Here is a 22,394-nt window from a genome sequence, read left to right on the forward strand (position 1 = left end):
CCCAGTCACCCCGGCCTGTTGGCTGCAGCTCATTCTGATGTCAGTAGGCCAGATGAGGGTTCCAGATGGGCACATTGGGATACATCGGGCCCTCTGCGCCCAGCACTGGACTCTTCTGTACATGGGACCATTCGAGTCCAAAAATGTCACTGTTTAGGAGGTCAGAAATGGTGGGATAAGGGGTAAATCTCCTTTCACCCTCTTCTTGAGGCCCATTCCCTCTTGAGCCAGAGCTGGGGTGTGCAGACGGTAGTCACTAGGGGGCGCTCGGCCACCGCAGGGAAGCTGGGCGAACTTGCCAGAGCAGCGTCTGCGTGTGTCAGTGCGAGAGAGAGAGAGAGAGAGAGAGAGAGAGAGAGAGAGAGAGAGAGAGAGAGAGAGAGAGAGAGAGAGAGAGAGAGAGAGAGAGAGAGAGTGTGTGTGTAGGGTAGGGGTGTGTAGGGGTGTGTGTGTGTGGGGGAAGGGGGGAGCTGAGAGTGTTGGAAGGGAGAGAATCTGGCAGGGGTCACCCAGGATTCCAGTAGATCTGTGTTTCCCTATCCCCAACCGTCCCTGTCGGACCCCCCTTTCCTCACGTTCCTTCCAATATTCCCAGCAAAGGTGGGGAATAGCTTTCAAGCCCTGTCCGTGTATAACCTCACTTTCTTGTTTTCTCCTCGCAGATACCGCGTGTGGGTCTCCGGGCAAAGGGAGGCAGATGGGTAATTTTCAGGCTATGAGCCTTGGTGAGGTTTCCCTTCATTAGGGTAGGTCGGGGGGGGGGGGGCTATGCTTCATTAAGTGTCCTTAGGCGAACGTAGCGCCTTGAGACCGCGACCGAGCCGAGCGCCGAGCGGCTGGAGGCGAAGGGGTCTGTCCCATTCTCGGGGGCGTGCCGGAGGCGGGGTCCGGGAGGATGGGGGCGGAGTAAGTAAGGCCTTTTTTAGGCGGCTGGTAGCGGTGAGAAGCGCAGAGGCTTGGGGCAGCCGGGCTGCTTGGAGGCCGCGGCTCAGGGGGCGAGTGGAGCCGGCGGCAGCGGTGCTCGGTCTGAAGAAACAGCGACCAGGCGGTCGAACCCGCGGAGTCACCAGCCAGGGGTCTCTGCACTGGAATTTGATGTTCATTTATCCAGGGTTTACCCTCCTTTTTTCTTAAACACTTAAAAAACCGTATTCTTTTCCGTTTTAATTTATTTTTGCTGACCATTCTCCGCTTAAATCGGGCCGACCGTTTGAAGAGATTGCTCCTTTATTCCGCCAAATCACTCCGGATTTTGGAAATCAGCAGAGTGAAGAAAGAGGTAGCAAGAGCTCCTGAGAGAAGTCGAGGAAGAGCGAGAGAGAGAGACGGGGTCAGAGAGCGCGCGCGGGCGAGCGAGCAACGAGAGGGACAGGGGTAAAGTGAGTGACCTGCTTTTGGGGGTGACCGCCAGAGCGCGGCGTGAGCCCTCCTTCTCGGAGATCCGGTATCCGACCAGCAGCGCTGACGGACATACAGACAGACACCGCCCCCCACCCCAGCGCCCACCTCCTCCGCGGCCGGCGGCCGACCGTGGACGCGGCAGCTAGCCGCGGGAAGGAGCCGGAGCCCGCGCCCGGAGGCGGGGTGGAGGGGGTCGGGGCTCGCGGTATTGCACTGAAACTTTTCGTCCAACTTCTGGGCTGTTCTCGCTCGGGAGGAGCCGTGGTCCGCGCCGGGGCAGTCGAGCCGACTGAAACCGGGAGAAGTGCTAGCTCAGTCCGGGAGGAGCCGCAGTCGGAGGAGGGGGAGGAGGAAGAAGAGAAGGAAGAGGAGAGGGGGCCACGGTGGCGACTCAGCGCTCGGAAGCCGGGCTCATGGACCGGTGAGGCGGCTGTGTGCGCAGACAGTGCTCCAGCCGCGCGCGCGCCCCAGGCCCTGGCCCCAGCCTCGGCTCGGGGAGGAAGAGGAGCCCTCCTGGGCGCGGAGGAGAGCGGGCCACCCCGCAGCCCGAGCCGGAGAGGGAGCGCGAGCCGCGCCGGCCCCGGCCGGGCCTCCGAAACCATGAACTTTCTGCTCTCTTGGGTGCATTGGAGCCTTGCTTTGCTGCTCTACCTCCACCATGCCAAGGTAAGCCGCGGTGCCCGCCTGACGCCGCGGGCCGCTGCGAGCGCCTCTCCTGGCTGGGGACGTGCGTGCGAGCGCGCGCGTGGGGGTTCCGTGCCCCACGCGGGTCCTTGGGCACCGGGCGCGCGGCTTCCCCCCTGTCCTCGTACGTGTAGGGGGAGGGGGCGCACGCTAGGTGGGAGGGCACCAGCATAGAGTCTCACCGCCCACGCGGGCCCTGCCCACCCACCAGAGTCACCGCACGTACGATCTGGGCCGACCAGCGGAGGGCGGGAGCCGCGGGAGGAGGCCGAGGGGGCTGGGCTTGCGCTGCTGGCGGCTGCTGAAGTTTGCTCCCGGTCGCTGTTCCCCGACGAACTGGAAGTCTGGACAGCGGGGGCGGGAGCCGGAGCCCAACCGGCCGGGGGGGTGCTCGGACCTTGGACCAAGGGAGGGCAGAGAGCGTAGAGGGGGCAGGGCGCAGGCGCGAGAGAGGGCTTGCTGTCACTGCCTCGATCTCTTCGGTCCTCTTCGCTAGTTTGGGAAAAGTTTCGGGGTGGATTGCTGCGGGGACCCCTTCTCTGCCGGGCCACCTGCGCGGCGCCACCCCCACCCGTCCTCGCTTGCGTCCCGCTCGGTGCCCGCCCTCCCCCGCCCGGCCGGGCGCGCGCGGCGCGGAGCCGATTACATCAGCCCGGGCCTGGCCGGCCGCGTGTTCCAGGAGCCACCGGGGCCCAAACGGGGAGTCCGGGGCAGCGAGCGGCGCCCCTCCCCCCGCCGGCCATCCGCGGGAAGGTGACCTCTCGAGCTAGCCCCGGCTGGAGGACCCGGAGACCCACCCTGTCCCTTCCCGCCGTCCCCAGCCCCTAAGCCCCGTCTGTGCTAGAAGGAATTTCCTGACGCCCCTTCCCCATTTCCTCCCTCGCGTGGAGAGAAGCCTCTGCTACCCCTTTATTTCTTATCCTCTGCTGAGACGACCCATCTACTTCTCTCCGGCCTCAGAGTCCAGAGAAAGGATGGTCTCTGTCAGGGGTCAAGGAAGGTGCCAGGGCCCACCTGGGTGACAGTCAGCGTTCCTCCCTTCCCCCACACTTCCGAGTCAGCTGTGCTTTAGTTTTTATGGGGGGGGGGCAAAGAAGGGTTTAGAAGTGTCATTACCCCACGTTACACTTTTTGTAAAAATGGTTTGAAATTTGCTGTGACATAGGCAGTGTGGGACTAGCCCTCCTTGAACCTTTTGGAAGGCGCTCCTGCCAGCCTTGCAAACACACTTTGTCTGGGTGAAATGGGACGTTGAGCAAGAGCAGGTGGTTTTTTGGAACTCTAAACTTGCCCACCCAACTTTCTTCTCAAAGCCACTTAAGAGGCCATTTTCCACCCCTCTCTTACACTTTCCCTCAGCCAGAGCCCCCTTGGGGAGAGGCAGAAGGAAGGAAATGGGCTGGGGTCTCTGATGCCACTGGGAGTTCTTCCGACTGTGACACCAAGGCCTTGGTTCCAGGCCTCCAAGTGGGGGGGAGGGTGATGGGGAGGAGTGGCTAACTGGCCACAGTGTGACCTTCAGAGGCCCCCAGAGAAGGGCACCTGGCCCCTCTCTGCCCAGAATCCCCCCTCCTTGCACCCCTTGGCCTTGGAGGGGGTACAGGTTTCTGTCCCCTCTCCTAGTTTAGGGCCCAGTGGAAAGCATAGGGGGAATGTTGGCAGAAAGAAGCCAAGGGGTGCCCTGGGGATGGGGGAGGGGCTGAGGTAGAGACTGGGGGCCCCTGAGGGAACTGCAGTTGGAGGCTATCCAGCTAAGAGTCTGGAAACTGTTATCTGACCTTGGCCCTGGGGGCAAGGCTGGGGGATCTGGGGTGCATTGGGGGTGTGTGGGAAGGAGAAAGTGCCAGACAGATTGTGAGACTCACTGTCAATGGGTCTGCAGCTGGGTGGGCTAGAGCGCAGCGCTCAGTATCTACCCCTGAAGAGAGGCAGGTGGGGTGGGGAGTGAGAACTGGAGATCCTCTGGAAGGGCTGGGAGAAGCCTTTGCTGGTGCTGTCAGGCCCACATGGTTGGGCTTGTTGACCTTCACAGCTTCTGGGGAGGGGAGGAATGATCTTGTGGGGGTGGGGAGTCTAGGTAGTGCAGGGGGCCCCCTAGGGGCTGGGCAGTGCTAAGGCATAAAAGGCTTCCCTGGTTGCATTTGAAGAAGGTGCCCAGGTGAGAGGGACTTGGGGACCCCTCGGGTCTGAGAGGGAGAAGAAACTAGGGAACAAGGTAGGATTGTGAAGCGTGAGACTACGGAGGTACATTCAGGCCCGAGAGATATTTGTGCATGGGGAGAAACGGGGCTTTATTCTTCCCCAGGGCTTCTGCTCAGGTTTTACCCTCCAGGCAACCTGTGGGTTTGCTAAATATTCCTGAGGAATGAAGAGTTTGGATGGGGGAGGGTGATTGGTGCCCTTCGGTCCTCTGCACCCCCTCCCTTCCCAGCACCAGCTCACCCTGGTATTTGTCATGTCAGCAGGAGAAGGTCACCATGTTGTTGTTCTCGCCCCCAGTCCTTCCTTCCTGCCCCAGTCCAAATTCGTCCTCCTGTTTGACCTTAATACTTAGCCGTGGCTTTGGACCAGGGAGTCAGAGGGGCTGAGAGAATGCACTTTCCTTACCTCGGCAATGGGCCGCTGGGAACCGGGAGAGAGAGATGTGGAGAAGGAGTGGGGACCTGGACTGTGCAGCATTCTGGTGTTTTCCTATTGCATTTTGAACCTCCCACTCCCCAAGGTCTGGTCAGCTTTATCTTCTCTGGCTTCAGAATTGGAGCAGTTTGAGGTGGGAGGTGGGCTCTGTGCTGTGGGGATCCCCTGGTGGTGCTCAGTTCCACTCAGAAGGCTTGGAGAAGCCAGAGGCTGTGTGTGTGTGTGGGGGGGGGGAGGGGGTGACTGGGCCTGTGTATTCCTGCTTATGCTTCATTCTTTTGTTTTGTCCTCAGTGGTCCCAGGCTGCGCCCATGGCAGAAGGAGAACAGAAAGCCCACCAAGGTGAGTCCCCTGGCTCTTGGATGGCGTCCCTGGACCTCCCATGGGTTGGGTGGGGAGGCACAATTCGTTCTTTATTATGTTGGGGGAAGGAGCAGGGGTGCAGGAATTTGGGGATCAGGAAAGAGCAATATTAACCCTTCATTCTGGAAGACTCTGTTGCCTGCTTGGGTCTCTTCTAGGAATAGGACTCGTGGCTTTTTTTTCTGGTCTTTCCAGTAAAATTTTCTTTGGAGAGGGAGCCTTGAGCACAGACCAGGAAGACAAATAGAGTTCAGGTATCCCAGATGTCAAGGGAGGTGTCCCTTGTCCCCTCTGCTTTCAGGGGAAGATGGCTATTCTAAGCCAGCCATGTCTCCCCTGCGGGGCCTGTGTGGATGGGACTGTGACCCTTGCCGTCCAGAGATCTGGTTGTGTGTAAGCTGGAGGTGCAGAGGGCCCAGCCTCGTGGAATCCCATCCCCTAGGTTGCATTCCTTTGAGGGTGGGGAGAGAAGCCCTACGGCCTCCCCTTGCCCTCTAGGTGGAGGGGGTTTGGGTGCTGTGAACTTCCCTCCTGGGCCAGCAGAGGGCTGGCGGTAGCTCTCGGGCGCCCCGCCCCCTGCCCAAGCCCTGTCGGCCTGCCTTTGTTCGCTGTGGTTTAGAGTAGGGAGCCTCCCATTTTTCTAGGGACGCCCAGGCTCTCCCCACCACGGAATGGCCTCTGCTCCAGCGTGGGGGAGGAGTGTCCAGTGCCACTCCCCCAGCTCCTCACCTCTGAGGAGAGAAGGCCCTGGGGTCTTCCTCCAGGCGAATTTCCCTGACCTAAATCCAGTGTACCCAGGGAAGTGGCCAGAGCTGTGTTTGTACTCCTGGGCTCGTGGTGATGCCCAGCCGGTTCTGCCTTCTTCCTGGCCCGGGAACCTTTCCTTGGCCGAGGGCCTGGCTTCCCGGCCACTCCACAGACTGTGCCACTGACAAGCCACCCGCTGCCAGTGCCCCCACCCCCTTACCCTCCCAGTGGTCTCTATGGCCTGGGAGAGGCAAGACAAATGGTCTTTGTTTGTTGGGGAAAAGGTTGTCTTCAAGAAATAAGGAAAACCACAGAAGCCTGATGTTGGAGTGTGTGTGTGTCCATGCCCTGTGCAAAAGCAGGACAGCTTTCTTTGGAGGCAATGGCTAGGATGTGAAAGGTGCTGCCCTTCACCTCCCATGGGCGTTGGGGATTCCGGAGAGCTTTTCCAAGGAATTCTCATCTAGGGTCTTTTTGCCTTCAGCTATCAGTCGTCATGGCCCAGGCTAAACTTTTCTGCTGTCCTGTCCTGGGCGGGACCTGGGGCCCCGAAGTCTGGGCCATGTCTGTCCCCAACCATGACAAAGTGTCAGGTCAACAGTTCTTAATTAGTCATCTTCTTCAGTATAACTTGGCTTTTTTTGGATTCCTGGTCTTGTTTATACTATTTTTGATGGCACTTAACCATTTTGTGGGTGGAGAAGACTTCTGTGCCCATTGTTAGGATAGGGGAAGTGGAGACCTTGGGAAAGACCCAGGACTGGCTTAGTCCCCCTGCCCCCTTCCCGCAGGCCCATTCTTTCTGTTTTTACACCTGTGGCCTCTCCCCATCCACTTTCACTTAACTCTTCAAATTCTCCTCAACCCATCTATTACATCCACTCCCTCAGGCTTCTCTTCCTCTTCACCCCCTGGAGGGAGGAGGATGGGGAGGCTCAACTCTAGTCTCTGGGTAGAGACAGCCTTGGTGAGGTTCCAAACTTGGAGTTACCTGGGCTGAGAAAAGGGAGCTTGTTCTCAGGGCTGAAAATGGAAGATAAAATCCCACGCATTGGACTCTGTTTCAGTGTCTTTAGAGATCAGCCTAACCCACTTACACAGATGCGCAGAGTCTGAGGTGCAGAGAGGAAGCGACTGGTCCAAGGTCACACCAAGTCATGGCCGGAGCCCAGTCTCCTTGCTGGCTGGATGCTGCTTTTTCCCTCTTGTGTAGGGGAAGCTCATGTCAGGGACAGGATTGCTATGTGGGAGTGGTGGTGGGGGGTGTGATGGGGAGTGGCAGGCTGGGCCACAATTTGGAGTGGTTATCGAAGAGGGAGTCCTGAGTTTATTTACTCCCAAGGGCCGGCCCCTGTGGCCCAGAATTACCCCTTTATGTTCTGATGCATCTCAGGCTCCTCAGTCAGCCTGGGAACTGTCTTTGCCCCGGTCTTCCTCCAGATCAGCTTCTAGAAGTGCCCTGTGGCTGCAGGGGCAGCACCATTTTTCTATGATGCAAGCAGTTTGTCCTCTTGGGCAGGGTTATCGGTGGCTGGCAGGGCCTGCACAGTGTACCCACCCACAGCCACCCGCTGATTCCAGGCAGCCCAGTCCCTGTGCTGATGTCTGGGGAGGGGTCTAGCAGGTGGCAAGCTAACCCTGAAGCCTTCCCTCTGTTTTCACATGACATGAGCTAGGGAAGGCTTTGATGTCTGAGCTGATTTTAACTACCACTTACTAGCTGTGTGGCCTCGGGGCAAGTTACTCAGCCTCCAGATCCCAAGTGTAAAATGCGGGTCCTACCAGAACCTCATAGTACCATGTGTGGAGAGTTGTTTGAGAAGACAACTATGGACTGCTGTTTACAGTGCCCAGCATATAATAAGTGCCCATTAAATGATTGTTGGTAGGTTGGTAGGGTATGACAGTGAATTCTGGAGCAGCTGTAGGGAAATGGGGAGTAGGCTGGCCAATCTGGCTGTATCACCTTTCATAGGAAGCTTAGAGCATTCCCAACGGGTATATTCCCACTCAAACTGTCCTCTGGTACTAAGTTGACCCAGGAATTGGCTCAGGTGTCATGGTGTGAGGCAGGGGGTTCAGACGTGGCAGGCTATCTCCCTCAAAACCTGAGACAGTATTGTGAGATCTTTGGCATAAAAACAGGCCTTCGTTAGTGTTGATAGTGGGAAGCTTAGGGAGGGACTTCAACCACAGTCAGAGGAACTTAAGTTAGATTTGTAGAAGGAGTTGCCCAATAATAGGTACCTCTCACAGAAGCCCTGAGGAGTGGCCTTATAAAACTGGGTGGAGATAGGGACTGGCCATCCTTTGTGTGACCTGCTGGGCTCATGTATTGCCCCTTCCCATGCAGTGGTGAAGTTCATGGATGTCTACCAGCGCAGCTACTGCCGTCCAATCGAGACCCTGGTGGACATCTTCCAGGAGTACCCCGATGAGATCGAGTATATCTTTAAGCCGTCCTGTGTGCCCCTGATGCGGTGTGGAGGCTGCTGCAATGACGAGGGCCTGGAGTGTGTGCCCACTGAAGAGTTCAACATCACCATGCAGGTGGGTACCTGTGGGGAGTGGGGGTGGGGGACACTTGAGAGGAGAAGTCAGACTTGCCTTGCTCAGCTCTTGCCCCCTGAGTCAGTTAGGTGGAGGTGTGGAGGGGTTTTGCCTCTTTGGGGGAAAAAATGCCTTCATTTCCCTGTCCAGGTTCCCAACAAGCCCCGACCACCCCCTCCTCTTCCCTGACCTTTGTCCCCTGGGCTCAGGAGGAAGGTGACACCTGCGACAGGAGTCTGTCTCGCCTTCCCTCCCTCTTTGGGGCTGTGTTTGGGAAGCTGGATGAGTGTGGTCTGTGGAGAGTTTAAAAGCCAGTTGTTTGGTGCTGCATGGTGACGGTCCATCTCAGCCTGTATACGGTGGGATGGAGGGAGCACTGAGACCCTGGGGTGGGGGCGTCCGTGGGTTGCTACTGGGGGTCAGGGTGAGGCCTAGAAGGGATGAGAGGAGGGGAGGGATGGGGAGTGGTGAGAACCCAGGACCTGAATTCCCAGCCTGGCCAACCCTTGCAGCCATGTCTGCCCTCAAGAGAAGCAGGGGCTCCTTGAGGTCAGCAGGGTTGGGGAAGTTGGGATGGGCCAGAGGCTCTTTCTGGTAGAGCCCCTGGCCCCCCCTACCTCCACTACCCATCCCTGCTCTATAGAACCCCTGGTTGCTGAGTGGCAGGAGCCACAGGGGTGTCCCATGTGGGTATGGCTGGCTGGGTCACTAATCTCTGTGATCTGCTTCCTTTCCTCCAGATCATGCGTATCAGACTTCACAAAGTCCAGCACATAGGAGAGATGAGCTTCCTACAGCATGAAAAATGTGAATGCAGGTGAGGATGGAGAGTCACGGATTTATTTATTCAGCAAACAGATGCAGGGTGCCTGCTCTGTGCCAGGGTTAAGCATGTTCCAGGTGTTAGCTCATTTCTACCTTCTAACTGTGTAACCTTGGGCACTTCAGTTTTATACCAGTTTCCACATCTGTAAAGTGGGTACGGTAATAATATGTACCTAATAGCATTGTTGTAAGGATTAAGTGATATATATGTAAAGAGATTAAAACTGTATTGATTATATCATAAATACTAAGTTAAGTTTTTATTATTTTTATTATTGTTATCATTATCATCACCATCTGAACCTCTGTTTTGTTCTTTCCTCTTTCTCTACCCACCGCAGACCAAAGAAAGATAGAGCAAGGCAAGAAAAGTAAGTGGCCATGCCTACAGTTCTCCTCCGTGGTTGGTTTTCTTGGTTTTGGGCTCTTGGCTTCCTCTCTCAGGGGGTCTGATGGCTTCATTGGGTCAGGGAGTTGATCTCATGAGGACATGTGGCAGCAGTGGGATGGAGGAAACTCCAGGATTATGGCTCCAGAATTAGTGACAAAATCCAGCCTGGAGCCCGGAGCTTCCTTTGGGAGAGACGACATGTTCCAGGCCTCTAGGTCATCCCTGGCCAGGACTTGCATTTTGGGTGTGTTGAGGGGCAGTCTGGACACTGGCTCTCTGGCTTGCTCTGGTCTCCCAACACCCACAGCAGGGAGAGGGAGTGGGTGGCAGAGAGGCCACCTTTCATGTGTCAGAGGAAACTACCTCTTAAGGTGGCTGCTGTGGTGGCGCAATTGGATTTGGGGCCAGCAGGGGCGTTTTCTGGTGCATGCCCCCTTGTAGGAGTGAAGAAGGTCGGAGAGAGTCCGCCGTCTTGGCCAGGGAGAAAGAGTTGAATGTTGGTCATTTTCTGAGGCTTCCAGTTGCTCAGTGTGGAGGGCGGGGTTAGGGTGGAGCAGGGTTTGGGGTGCATGGTCTGGGGGCAGCGGAGCCTTCAAGACAGGGTGGGCAGCTGGCATGGGGGATGAGTGTGCAGGAAGAGAGACTGAGAGAGAGCACCAACGTCCTTCCCTACCCCCCACCCCCACCATCCTATCTGCTCCTAGTGTTCTGGGGACACTGAAGCCCCCTAGGTCTCAACCCCTTGCCTTTTCCCTAAGTCCCCAACTTCTAGGATTGCTGTAGCTACCAGAGTAGTGATATGGGACAGGAGGCAGAGAGAGAGAAAGAGAGGGAGAGAAAAGGTGTGTGTGTGTAATGTGTGTGTAGACCTTTTTACTTCTAGCACTTTCTCTCAACAAGAGGGAACAGACTTACCCTTTACCTCCATCCCTTACGCCCCCTTCTTCCCCCTGTAGGAGACATTCTGAAGGGCATTTTCTTGGGCCTGGCAGGTGTGGAGTATGCATGTTCCCTTGAGGGGGACAGGCTTCAGCCTGTCCCCCTTTGCCATTCCCCAAATGCCTACTTTGCCCACAGGGAGAGTAGGGGGCTCGCCTGGGCTCGGAAGAGAGTCTGGCAAGGTGGTATAGCAAGCAGGCTTTGGCAGGCTGGGGATAGAGCTCTCTGCCAAGTGACGCCCAGGTTCCTCCTCCCTGTGCCTCCCTAACTCCTACCCCACCCTCCTGCCAGCCTGCCTGGGGTTCTGAGGACACCCAGCCCCACCTCTCAGCCCAGGTTATGGCTGGGCAAGCTGATGCTTTTATGTGCCGCACTTGGTTTTGTGCCAGCCCCAGTGGAGCTGCTTTCACCCCCACCCCCACCCCCACCTCCATTCGTGGAGGCAGGGCCCCTGGAGGGATCCTCTTGCTATTGCACTTGGAAATGAAGACAGAAGGTGCCGGAAGCACAGCCTGCCGCCCCTGCCTCACACCCCATCAAGTCAGGTCTCTGACATTCTCTCCAAACTCTGGCCTAGCTTTTATAGCCCCCTGACCTTCAGGGTCAGTCTTGCACAGGGTTGCTGGCAAAGCGCCTGCCCTTGGTGCTTTGCCCCCTGTCTGGGACCAGGAGCGACCATGAACATGGAGGCCTTTGGGGCCTGGGCCCTCCACCCAGCCTCTACTACCCACCCAAAACCTTGCCAGGGGTTGGGTTTGCCACCCCAGGGTCGCCAAAGTGAGGAGAAGGAGCCATCGGGTGCCTGCTGCCCTGACCCACATGTGCGTGCAAGCTCTTTCCTGGAGCCCAACTGCCTCTAGTCTCCTGAGCGTGTCCTATACCCTGCCCTTCTCACTGCTTCTTTTCCTCCCCCTGCCCACTCCGCCCTCTGGCTCTGTTTTTTTATTTTCCAGAAAATCAGTTCGAGGAAAGGGAAAGGGGCAAAAAAGAAAGCGCAAGAAATCCCGGTATAAATCCTGGAGCTTGTATGTGGTGCCTCTGCTGTCTCATTCCCTGGAGCCTACCCAGGGCCCCAATCTAACTCCTGCCCACAGGACCCCTTAACCCTCTTCCCTCCCTCCCTCCCTGGCTCGAATCCACCCCTCCTCCGCCCCAGTGTCTCTCTCTCACTCTCACTCCACTAATTGGCACCAATGAGTAGAGTTGGTGGTGGCCTTGCTGGTCCAAGGTTGGGGGAGGGTGGGTGGGCAGCGTGGGCCTGGAGGAATTGTGGAGGGGGCTCTGGCTTGGCTGGGCACTGCCTTTTTCTCACCCACTGGGCACTGGTGGTGGGCCCACGTTGACGAGGGTGCCAGGCACTAGTGCCTGCTCACCTGACTGGGTTCCGTTGCTCGAGGCTTCTGCGCTTGTCTGGAAGCTGAGGGTGGTGAGGAGGGCAGATGCGGTGTGAGGAAGGGGCTTCTTGTTGGCTGAAGGAGGAGGTTGGGTGGGGTCAAGCACCATATGGCAGCCCCTCTCGTGGACTCTGGAGGGGAGTCCCCTATTCCGGCCTAAGCCATGGCACCCACAGAAGCCTTCTTGTAGGGCGGCTGCTTCCTCTGGGTTGGAGGCTGTGGTGGGTCCTGCCCTGGGCCCTTTGGCCACCAGTGGCCTGGGCTCAGCCTGCGGTTACACTCTATTTTAGTCCACCTTTGGTGGCGGGACCTAGGTATGAGCCCTTGCACAGGGAGAAGGTGGCCCCGAATTGCCGTCCCCAGCAGGCGAAGAGTTAAGGTGTGCTCTTTTAGGGGCAGTAGCTGTTGGGGCCCTGTGGCCTGAGAGTCGCACTTGTCCCTGTGGGACCACACTGCCCCTTACTGCAGCCCTTTCCTTGCACTCTCTGCCCCTCTGTGTCCGCCTCTTCCTGCGGGCAGTCTTCCTAGTCAGTGCTGCCTCTTTCTGCCGCTCTCTGTCTTCTGCTGTAGCACTTGGATCCTTCCAGGGCGTGGAAGGGTGTGGGAGCCCATGAGCAGGGTGGGGGCGCCACTGCACACACATTAGGGGGTGTTGCATGTTTTTTTTTCTCTCTCTCCGCTGATGCTCTAGCTTAGATGTCTTTCCTTTTGCCTTTTTGCAGTCCCTGTGGGCCTTGCTCAGAGCGGAGAAAGCATTTGTTTGTACAAGATCCGCAGACGTGTAAATGTTCCTGCAAAAACACAGACTCACGTTGCAAGGCGAGGCAGCTTGAGTTAAACGAACGTACTTGCAGGTTGGTTCCCAGAGGCCGAGCGAGTCAGAGAGGAGCTTCACACAGAGATGGAGAGAGAGAAAGAGAGAGAGAGAGAAAGAGAGAGAGAGAGAGAGAGATTGAGAGAGAGAGAAAGAGCACCTGAGAGGGGCCAGCTGCTTGCTCAGCTTCTAGCTGCCTGCCTGGTGACTACTACCTTCTTGGCTCGCAGGGCCCCAGCGGCGGGTGGTGGGCACTGGCCTGGCCTGGCAGGGCCCATTCAGAGGCTGCCCGGGTTGTTTGAGTGGGTAGTCTGGTGTGACCTAATGTGGTGGTGTGGAAGCAAGCCGAGTGTTGTGTCCGTGGTCCTTCTCGTGGTGGCTGTTGGTCCTGACCTTGTGATTACTGCCTTTGTTTGCTACTAATATTGAGGACCCTTCCCGATGTGGGGGACTCTCAGGGATGCTGCCCTCTACAAAGTGCAAACACTCTCTTGAGGGCCTTGCCCTCTGAAGTTGGCACCACTGGAGTTCTCACCTCTCAGTGTCTCTCCACAGGTGGCAGAGGTTGAGTCCCTCCTCAGATGGGGTTTTGGAGGGCATGGGCTCTGGTTGTTGATTTAGGGCTGGTAGGAGATTTAACATCTGGGCACACTAGATATCTTTAATACCTTAGTAGTCATGGCAACAACCCTAAACAGCCCACATATTTCTGAATGCCCCAGGGTGGATGGAGGGAGGGGCCACTCCTTCTTTCCTAACTTTAGACTATGAATGCCTCATACCTGGGCCTGGTTTTTATTCACTTATGTGACACCCCCTCTCCCAAGGCATCTGTATCTCTGTTTCTTGTCCACAGTGGGGACAAAGGAAGTGTTAAGTGTGTATAGGTGAATACATGAGTGAGTTCAGGGGGTGAGGTCAGGAACACAGGGCCGTGACAGGTGGCTGGCAATCTTTTGATGCCTTAACTGGCGTTTATACCCGCCTGGCCTGTGCTCAAAGGCAGGGAGCTCTCTAAGCCAGAGTGTCACCCAGGGAGGAGGGGCTTTTGTGGGAATTCCCCAGGCAGGGTCACTGTGTCCCCTGGCTAGCCCAGATGCTCCATCGACAAAGTCCTTGGAGTCTGGCTGCCTCTTCCCACCTGCCATGTTCCCGTGGCTTATGGGTATTCAGAGGATGCTGGGGACCAGGTCTTGGGGTGTTGATGTGGGGCTCTGTTTGTCTTGGTGGTTTTTTAAGACAGGAAGTGTATATAGTGTTGGGAATGGGGGCTCTACGTAACTCTAGGGCTGGATGAGGGGTCACCACATCCCCTGAAGGCTTTGGGGAAGAAGAAGGGCTTGCCATGTTAGGGTTTTTGTAGAGATTATTCTGCAGAGACTGACTGTCTGGGATGGGGATGTCTGAAGTAACTTGGGAGCTAACTGAAGTTACCTCAGCTTTCAGAGACCTCCCCCAACCCCAGAACTGGCTATATGGGGGAATTCAGTACTCCAGACTGGAGGCTTAGGATCCCCTTTCAAAGGCTCTCAGAAGGGCAGGGCCTGGTCTAACCCGTCCTCACAGTTGGGAGGGTAAAAGATGATCAGCCCAGTGGCAAGGGCATGAATGGGAATAGCGCAGTCACTGATTGTCTCTTGCCCACCCTAAGTTAAATAGCATATCAGAAGGGAAAGGCAGCCTAGCATTTAGGACCTGCTGCTGCCAGTGAGTTCAAGAAAAGAGGAAGCTTGTCGCCAAGGCTGGGAGGGTGGGCCTGGAGAAGGGAGTTGCATCCCTTAGCTTCCTGGGGCCCCAGGCCCTGCCGGTCCCCCTTCCCTTGGGAGCCTCACTTCCCCAGGGGCAACGCCTCCCCTTCAGCTGGCTGTCCCCGTCTGGGCCTCTGCCTAGGCCATTTCCTTTGCTCACTCTCTTCCTCAAACCAGCCTAGACTGAGCTAGAGCACCTTCTGCAAGATCCCTTTCCTGATTAACTCGGTCCAGCTCTGATCACTCTTCTGCTTTTAAATGTCAAGTAGGGACTGTTCTTTAGTACGTATTTATCTGTTGCTTGTGATGAGATGTTTCCATGTTCTTGTTTTGTCTCAACTAGATCGTAAGCTTTAGAGGGCAGACTGGGAGCCCTGGGCAAAGCTACTTCTCAGACAGTAGCTCAGACAGGGACCCCCTTGGACAGGGGCTGGCTCTCTTCCTCCGCCCCGGGGCTCCCTGAAGCAGGACCATGCTTTCACTGTCCTCTCCGCTGCAGGGACTCGGGCTGCCAGGAAGGGGAGGCTGCTGGCCTCACCACCAGGTCTCCTCACCTGGCCCTAACCGCCGGACTCTGTTTCCGTTCCCCACAGATGTGACAAGCCAAGGCGGTGAGCTGGGCTGGAAGAAGGAGCCTCCCTCAGGGTTTCGGGAACCAGACTTCTCACCAGGAAAGACAGATGTAGAACGACTGATAGAGAAACCGCGCCGCTGCCACCACACCACCATCACCATTGACAGAACAATCCTTAATCCAGAAACCTGAAATGAAGGAAGAGGAGACTCTGCGCAGAGCACTTTGGGTCCGGAGGGTGAGACTCCGGCAGAAGCATTCCCGGGCGGGTGACCAAGCACGGTCCCTCTTGGAATTGGATCGCCATTTTATTTTTCTTGCTGCTAAATCACCAAGCCCGGAAGATTAGAGAGTTTTATTTCTGGGATTCCTGTAGACACACCCACCCACATACATACGTTTATATATATATATATATATATATTATATATATATAAAAATAAATATATATGTTTTATATATATAAAATATATATATTCTTTTTTTTTAAATTAACATTGCTAATGTTATTGGTGTCTTCACTGGATGTATTTGACTGCTGTGGACTTGAGTTGCGAGGAGAATGTTCCCACCCAGATCCCAACAAGGAAGAGGATGGGAGGAGAGACTCTGGCATGATCATTTTGTCCTTCTTAGGGAGGCCAGGGTCCCCTCCCTTGCCTAGGAACATGCAAGGCCAGGGCATGGGGGCAAATTTGGCCTGCTTTTGGGCACACCGACAAACCCAGTCCTGCCTGGTTCCAAGCCTCTACCCCAAGTCAAGTGGACAGAAAGACAGACGACAGGTACAGGGACGAGGACGCTGGCTCTGACCAGGAGTTCGGGGCGCCTCAGGACACTGCTGTGCTTTGGGGGTCCCCTCCGCATGCTGCATGGGCATCTTGCTCCCAGGGGCACTGCCTGGAAGATCCAGGAGACTGGTAACCTTCGGCTATGCTCACTTGCTTCTGAGATGCCCAAGAGGTTACTGACAGATGTCCTAGAGAAGAGAAGAGAGATGCTGGCGGAAGAAGAGCGCCCGGCGACGGCTCGTCGTCCGAGGGAAGGGCCTCCTGCGTGGGCCCGGTCCCTGCTCTCCTTCCCGGGTGCAGCCCAGGAGAGCCTGATGTCCTCAGACCATTGAAACCACTAGTTCTGTCCCCCCAGGAGACCTGGCTCTGTGTGTGTGAGTGGTTAACCCTCCTCCATCCCCCACCCGACCCTTCCCGCGGCACAGAGAGACAGGGCAGGATCCATGTGCCCGTCATGGAGGCAGAGAAAAGAGAAAGTGTTTTATATACGGTACTTATTTAATATCTCTTTTTAATTAGAAATTAAAACAGTTAATTTAATTAAAGAGTAGGGTTTTTTCAGTATTCTTGGTTAATATTTAATTTCGACTATTTATGAGATGTATCCCTCTCCTGCTCTCTCTCGCTCTCTCTTATTTGTACTGGTCTTTGTGTATAAAATTCATGTTTCCAATCTCTCTCTCCCTGATCGGTGACAGTCACTAGCTTGTCCTGAACAGATATTTAATTTTGCTAACACTCAGCTCTGCCCTACCCTTTCCCTTGGCTTTCCACCACACATTCCTTTGAAATAAGGTTTCAATATACATCTACATACTATATATATATTTGGCAACTTGTGTTTGTATATATATATATATGTTTATGTATATATGTGATTCTGATAAAATAGACATTGCTATTCTGTTTTTTATATGTAAAAACAAAACAAGAAAAAATAGAGAATTCTACATACTAAATCTCTCTCCTTTTTTAATTTTAATATTTGTTATCATTTATTTATTGGTGCTACTGTTTATCCATAATAATTGTGGGGGAAAAGATATTAACATCACATCTTTGTCCCTAGTGCAGTTTTTCGAGATATTCCGTAGTACATATTTATTTTTAAACAGCAACAAAGAAATACAGATATATCTTAAAAAAAACATTTTGTATTAAAGAATTTAATTCTGATCTCAAAGCTCCTCCTGGTTTCTCCTTCTCCATTGAATCCTTGTTCCAGATTTCCTCCTGCCCCCTTTTCCTCCTCCCTTGGGGAACGTGGCATTTATCTTAGTTCTGGGAAAGGGGTCCCAGGTGTATAAGATATGCGATCACTCCTCTCCTTGTTCTGGGGGGGGCCAGAGTCCTTCCATCCTGGTTGGGCTGGTCCTGGGGAACCTCTCCATCCTCTGCCATGAAATGGCAGGGGAGGGGGTGGAGCGCTGGAAATGGGGGAGGGTGAGACAGCTCCTTAGACAGGAGGCGAGGGCCCTGCAGGGAGTGGGGCTGCCTTCAGGAATGTCAAGATCCTGGCCCTGTCCCTTGGTCAAGGAAGTAACTGGCCATGAGTCTGAGCTCGCTGCTCAGGGAACAGGGGAGGGCTGGGTTTGGCTATGGGGCCTTATTGGCTGTAATAGGCTGGGTGTGGGAAGGAGGTGCTCACGGGGGGCCTGGACCCCAGGGTGTAATTTCATCTTACTTAGTCCTGGAGTTCCCTGAACCTCTAGAAGGTAGACCCACAGCTCTGGTTGCCACTGAGGGGACGTCTCTCCTGTGGTCCTAGGGGAAGGTAGAAGCTGTCTGGATCTTTGGCATTTATGAGCAATGTTTCCAAATCCACTACCTCTAGCCTCTTTTATTCCTTCAAGTGGTATTTATTGGGCCAGCCATCATGCTAGGGCAATGGATGCTGTTAGGACTAAGACACAGTACCACTCCTATGGATCTGGTGAGGAGACAAACTCGTGAATAGAAAAATACATCTAGCTCAGGGGTGGAGGATGTACTGGGGGTGGCAGAGTCTGGAGGGTCTTTTCATGGCATTATCTCTAGACTGTCCCTTAAAGAACTGGTAGAAGAAGATAGGACAGGGAGGAGAAGGTGGAAGGCTTGAAGCAGACATCCCAGGCAGAAGGGAGAGTGTACTGAGCAAAGGCATGGAGGGGGCACTCAGGGAGTGGGCGAGGGGGGAGACTGGAGAGAGAGGGAGGGGTAGCTCATGGGAAGCCTGCAATGCTGCCACCATGCCAAGAGCCTGTGACCTGTCAGGGATGAGCAGTAGCTGAGGGGTTTTAAACAGGGGGTGTCCCAGCAGTGTGGCAGGAAGGCGGCAGGGAGGCCAACAGGAGGCTGTTGCAGTCTTACAGGGGGAGATGCCGAAAGAGGGGTGGTGGTGACTTCAGAGACTGATTGAGAAGGGCCCCTTCTCCCTCTCCAGGCTGCACTGTGAGGAAGACAGGAGGCAAGGTTCCTGCCCTCACGGAGCTTTGGTCAAGTAAGCACTCATTTCCCAAGCACTTTCCAGCTGTTTGCTCTTCTTACGCTGGTTAACACTGAATCCCCACGACTGCCCTGTGAGGTGGGGGCTCTTGTCATCTCCAGGAGATACTTGCCTGAATCTCTCGGCTGGTCTCCCAGATTCATTAGTTGATTTTCACACAATGACCAGAGTGAACCTGTTGAAATGTAAGCCCAATCATGGCACCTTTTGGCTCAAAAGCCTGCATAGACTTTTTATCCATTTTATCCAGAGAAAAAGCCGAAGTCTGTACATGGCCTTAAAAGCCCTACACTGTCCAAGCTGCCTCTACCTCCCTGACTCAGTGACTTCTGGCTCCACATGGTCACTTGGCTCTGGCCACACTCTGTTCCTCAAACCGCAGGCATGCTCCGTCCTCAGGGCCTCTGCACTGGCATCCCCTCTTCCCGGAGCACTCTTCCCCCAGACATGGCGCGTGTGGCTCTCTTAATCCTCAAGTGTTCTCGCCTTCTCAGAGAGGCCACCTTGACCACTGCGTTCATGACCGACACCCCTTTCTCACTCTGTACTTTTCACCACGCCCTCCCTTATTCCCATAGCACACACCACCTCCTAACACACTCTAGGACAGAGCCGTCCAATACAACTGTCATGTGAGCCACATATGTAACTTTTAACATTTTCGAGGAGGCAGATTTTAAAAGGTAAAAAGAAATAGGCGAAATTGATTTTTACTTAACCCTGACACACCTAAAACATTCCAACATGTAATCGATATAAAAATCAATGAGAGATTTAACTCTGTTTTTAAACTAAATCTTTGAATCTGTTGTGTATTTTATTCTTGTCTCGCATCTCAGCTGGAAGTAGCCACATTTCCAATGCTTAACATATGCGCGTGGCCAGCGGCTGCCATTTTGGATAGTATCGCTGGAAATTTACTCCCCCTTTGGTCTGTTTTCATTCCTCTCACACCCCCCACGACTAGGATGTGAGCAACATGAGGGCAGAGGTTTTTGTCTGTTATGTTCAGCTACTGAAACAGTGCTTGGAAGACAGTACATGCTCAACAAACATTTGTTAAATGACTGACATCGTTTGAAACAGGCCTGGTGACTGAGGGTTTCACCCCAAGGCTGTAGAGATAGATGAGGGCTGGCACTGGTGTGAGCGATTGGTGGAGGGTCTTGCTAACAGGTGGGGATGTGAGCAGAGCTGGGCTAGGAGAAGGGGACTCAGTGTCGGCTGTAGGGAGTAGGAACAAAGAGGCTTTTTCGTTGGTGCCAGTCAATGTCTCCTCCTTTTAGCAGCCCCAGAGACGGGACACATTATCTCTGCTTGGCAGGGGAGAAGCAGGAGGCTCAGAGAGGGTAAACTTTCCCAAACATTCATGCACGGCCAGTAAATGGCCATGCCAGAATTTAAACCAGCTTTCCTGACTCCAGTTCTAGTGCTCTTTCTACCACATCACGGTTGCCCCAGGCTAGGGCAGAGCATCAACAAATAAAAATGAATCGTCTAGACTGAATACAAACAGGCAGAATAAAAGTGGGACAGGGGGAGGATGTGGTGGTGGCCAAACCTAGGGGTGAAATCCAGACTTCCCCCAGTGTGGTAAGGCAAGGCAAGGGAAGGCAAGAGATGTCTCAAGGGGCAGGGGTTCGTCAGTGGAAGATCCGAAACCCAAGTACGAAAGAGATTGCAACATGCAGCCTCGGAATAGAGAAACAGTCTTTAAATAGATTATGGAGAAAAGAAGGATAAAATGAACATGCTGTGTCTCCCAACTGTATAAAACCTACTCATACACCCCCTACAGCCTTCTCAAAGGACCGCTCAAGGCCCAGGGAAGACTCAATCAAGGCCCAGTGCTTACGTTCTGCCATCAGGCCTGCCAAGCTGTCCCAGCTCATCTCTCCCTTGTGAGGCTCACACTCTCCTACCCTGGTCTGACCACCGTTTTCTCTAGAGAGCCATAGTGCTTCTTCTCAACTCTGCTCTTCCCACCCTGAGTCCCTTTCTCTTTTTCCTAAGGAATGACCTACCCTGGTCATAGCCCCAGAGGCCCTTGAGGTATTTGCTTCTCCAAAGAAACTGTCAGGCTTCTCTCCTCTCTCAGCAAGGAGGCTGGGTGGATCCATGCAGATCTTGGCGATTCTGGATCAGGCGTCAGGACCACTGTGGTGGCCTGTGTGTGAATACGGCTGCCAACAGTTCTTCCACCTCTGTGCCTACATGCCGCTCCTTCCATCAAGTAGTCTACTTTCCCTCCTTTGAATCTGGGCTGGCCTTGGGACTTGCTTTGACTAAGAGGATGCGGCAGAGGAGATCCTGGGGCTTTTAGGCTTAGGCCTTAAGGGACGTTGCAGTTTCTATTTTTGCCCTGTTGGAAGGCAGCTGCCATACTATAAGGAAGTCCAATTACCCTGCTGGAGAGAGAGGCTAGGTGGAGAGAAAGAGAGAGGCTCAGGTAGAAATAGTCCCCAGCTGTTCCAGATGAGGCACCAGACACAGGAGTGAGGTTGTTTTGAGTTCTCCAGGCCCTGGTGAGCCATTCTAGCCAACAACACATAAAGAAGAGAGAGGCCATCCCCTGCCTGAATGTGGAGAGTTGTGAGCTGGTCGTAATAGCAATCATAACTGAGCCATCCAACTAAACAGTCACTTTCTTGGAGCTAGGACATTTGTCCCTCCCCATCCATAAATTTTTACTGGTTTGCATGATGGTCTCAGGGGGTAAAGGGAAGTTCAAGGATGAAAGGACATATTGACAAAAGGATCAGAGACCATGGGTATACCCTGGGCGAAGACTCAGGGCAAGGGCTGACCCAGGTAGGACAAAATTGTCCAAGTTTCTAGAGAGAGAAGAGCAACTCAGTTTCCTTAAAGCCTCATCAATGGAAAGTGGACCTCACCTACAGCATGAGGGAGAGAGGCTAGAGGATGAGAAGAACTGGCAGAGAGAGAAGCACAAGGCTTTGGAGGAAAAGGTTAGGGACTCTTTTCCATCCCTTCCCTTCTTCCCTCCCTCCCTCTCTCCTACCTATCCTCCAGCACTTATGGATTATCAACCATATGTGCTATGCCCTGGTATTGAATGGTTTCTCAGCTATTTGGGGTGGCTTTAGCCTAGAGATGGGGGATGGCTTAGATGACCCTTGTGAGGCCTCACTAGGTTGGCCTCAGAGTTGTTGGAAGGGAGACATCTTAGCTACATCCACAGGACAGTTATCCATCAGGACACAGGGAGTGGGGGAGGGCAGGGCAGGAATCAGTAAATATTTATAATGTGCCTGGAAGGGAAAATGCAAGGCAAAGATAGGACCTGGCTGAGCATTTGTAGAGGAGGGGACAGAAGCGACTCAGAGCGGGGAAGAGCTATAACCAAGGGGAGCAGCGGTTCAAAGGAAGGGACCCGTTGGGTATAGGTGCCTACATGAGGAAGGCCGGGCCTGGGTGAGGGGAAGCCTCCTCAGAGAGAGAGGTCTCCATAGGCTGAGACCTGAAGCAGATTTGATAAGGTTGCATTTGCCTTTGGGGGGCTAGTCTGTTAATGAAGGAAATATAAGTGCTGGCCTCTGGGAGTGACCAGTCTGAGGGGGGCAGGTGACCTGCCCTTGCCCTCACAGAGTTTCTGGTCTGAGAGAAGAAACAGAAGCCCTGCCAGCAGGCATTTCCTTGTTGATTAAGTTGGAAACCATTCTCAGGAAGTCATCTTTTGCCTTCATTTGGCTGTTGTAGATGTTCGGAATCACCGGGTACTGGTCGCAGTGAGCCCTTTCGGGCCTGCAGCCCCACCCTTTGCTCTCCTCTCAGCCCATTTACCGTCCCCACAGGGCATCTCCCTCTGTGTGTTAGGAGCCGAGCATGCCTCACCAATCTGCACCCCAATGTCCCCCCACGCATCCATCCCCTGATGGCCCCTGTGTCTGGCTCCAAGTTGGGCAGATGCCAACACGTGCCCCCTCTACTGGGGCCCTTCCTGTCCCCTCTGCAGAGGAGGTCTGTCACTTCCTCAGGCTCCCTGCAGGGAGATGATGTCCCTACCCCCCACCCTTTCTGCAGCTGATCC

The 22,394-nt window shown here is 54.5% G+C and overlaps 1 protein-coding gene across 7 annotated transcripts; it reads left to right on the top strand.

The window, feature by feature from the left end:
* Positions 1 to 936: 936 nt before the first annotated feature.
* On the top strand, positions 937 to 17,041 carry VEGFA (vascular endothelial growth factor A). Of its 7 annotated transcripts, none has more exons than XM_036218436.1 (8): positions 937 to 2,067; positions 5,016 to 5,064; positions 8,186 to 8,382; positions 9,123 to 9,199; positions 9,549 to 9,578; positions 11,491 to 11,562; positions 12,654 to 12,785; positions 15,087 to 17,006. In XM_036218436.1, exons 1-8 carry the CDS (start codon positions 2,002 to 2,004, stop codon positions 15,106 to 15,108), a joined length of 645 nt encoding a protein of 214 aa, XP_036074329.1. In that variant the 5' UTR covers positions 937 to 2,001; the 3' UTR covers positions 15,109 to 17,006. The 7 variants fall into 7 exon arrangements, with proteins under 7 accessions (XP_036074329.1, XP_015984226.1, XP_015984227.1 ...); XM_016128740.2 differs by having other exon boundaries at positions 11,491 to 11,544; XM_036218435.1 differs by lacking the exon at positions 937 to 2,067 and adding an exon at positions 4,169 to 4,807.
* The last annotated feature ends 5,353 nt before the right edge of the window (positions 17,042 to 22,394 follow it).

Source organism: Rousettus aegyptiacus, unplaced genomic scaffold (genome assembly GCF_014176215.1).
Source record: "Rousettus aegyptiacus isolate mRouAeg1 unplaced genomic scaffold, mRouAeg1.p scaffold_m13_p_1, whole genome shotgun sequence".
In the NCBI taxonomy this organism is placed as follows: domain Eukaryota; kingdom Metazoa; phylum Chordata; class Mammalia; order Chiroptera; family Pteropodidae; genus Rousettus; species Rousettus aegyptiacus.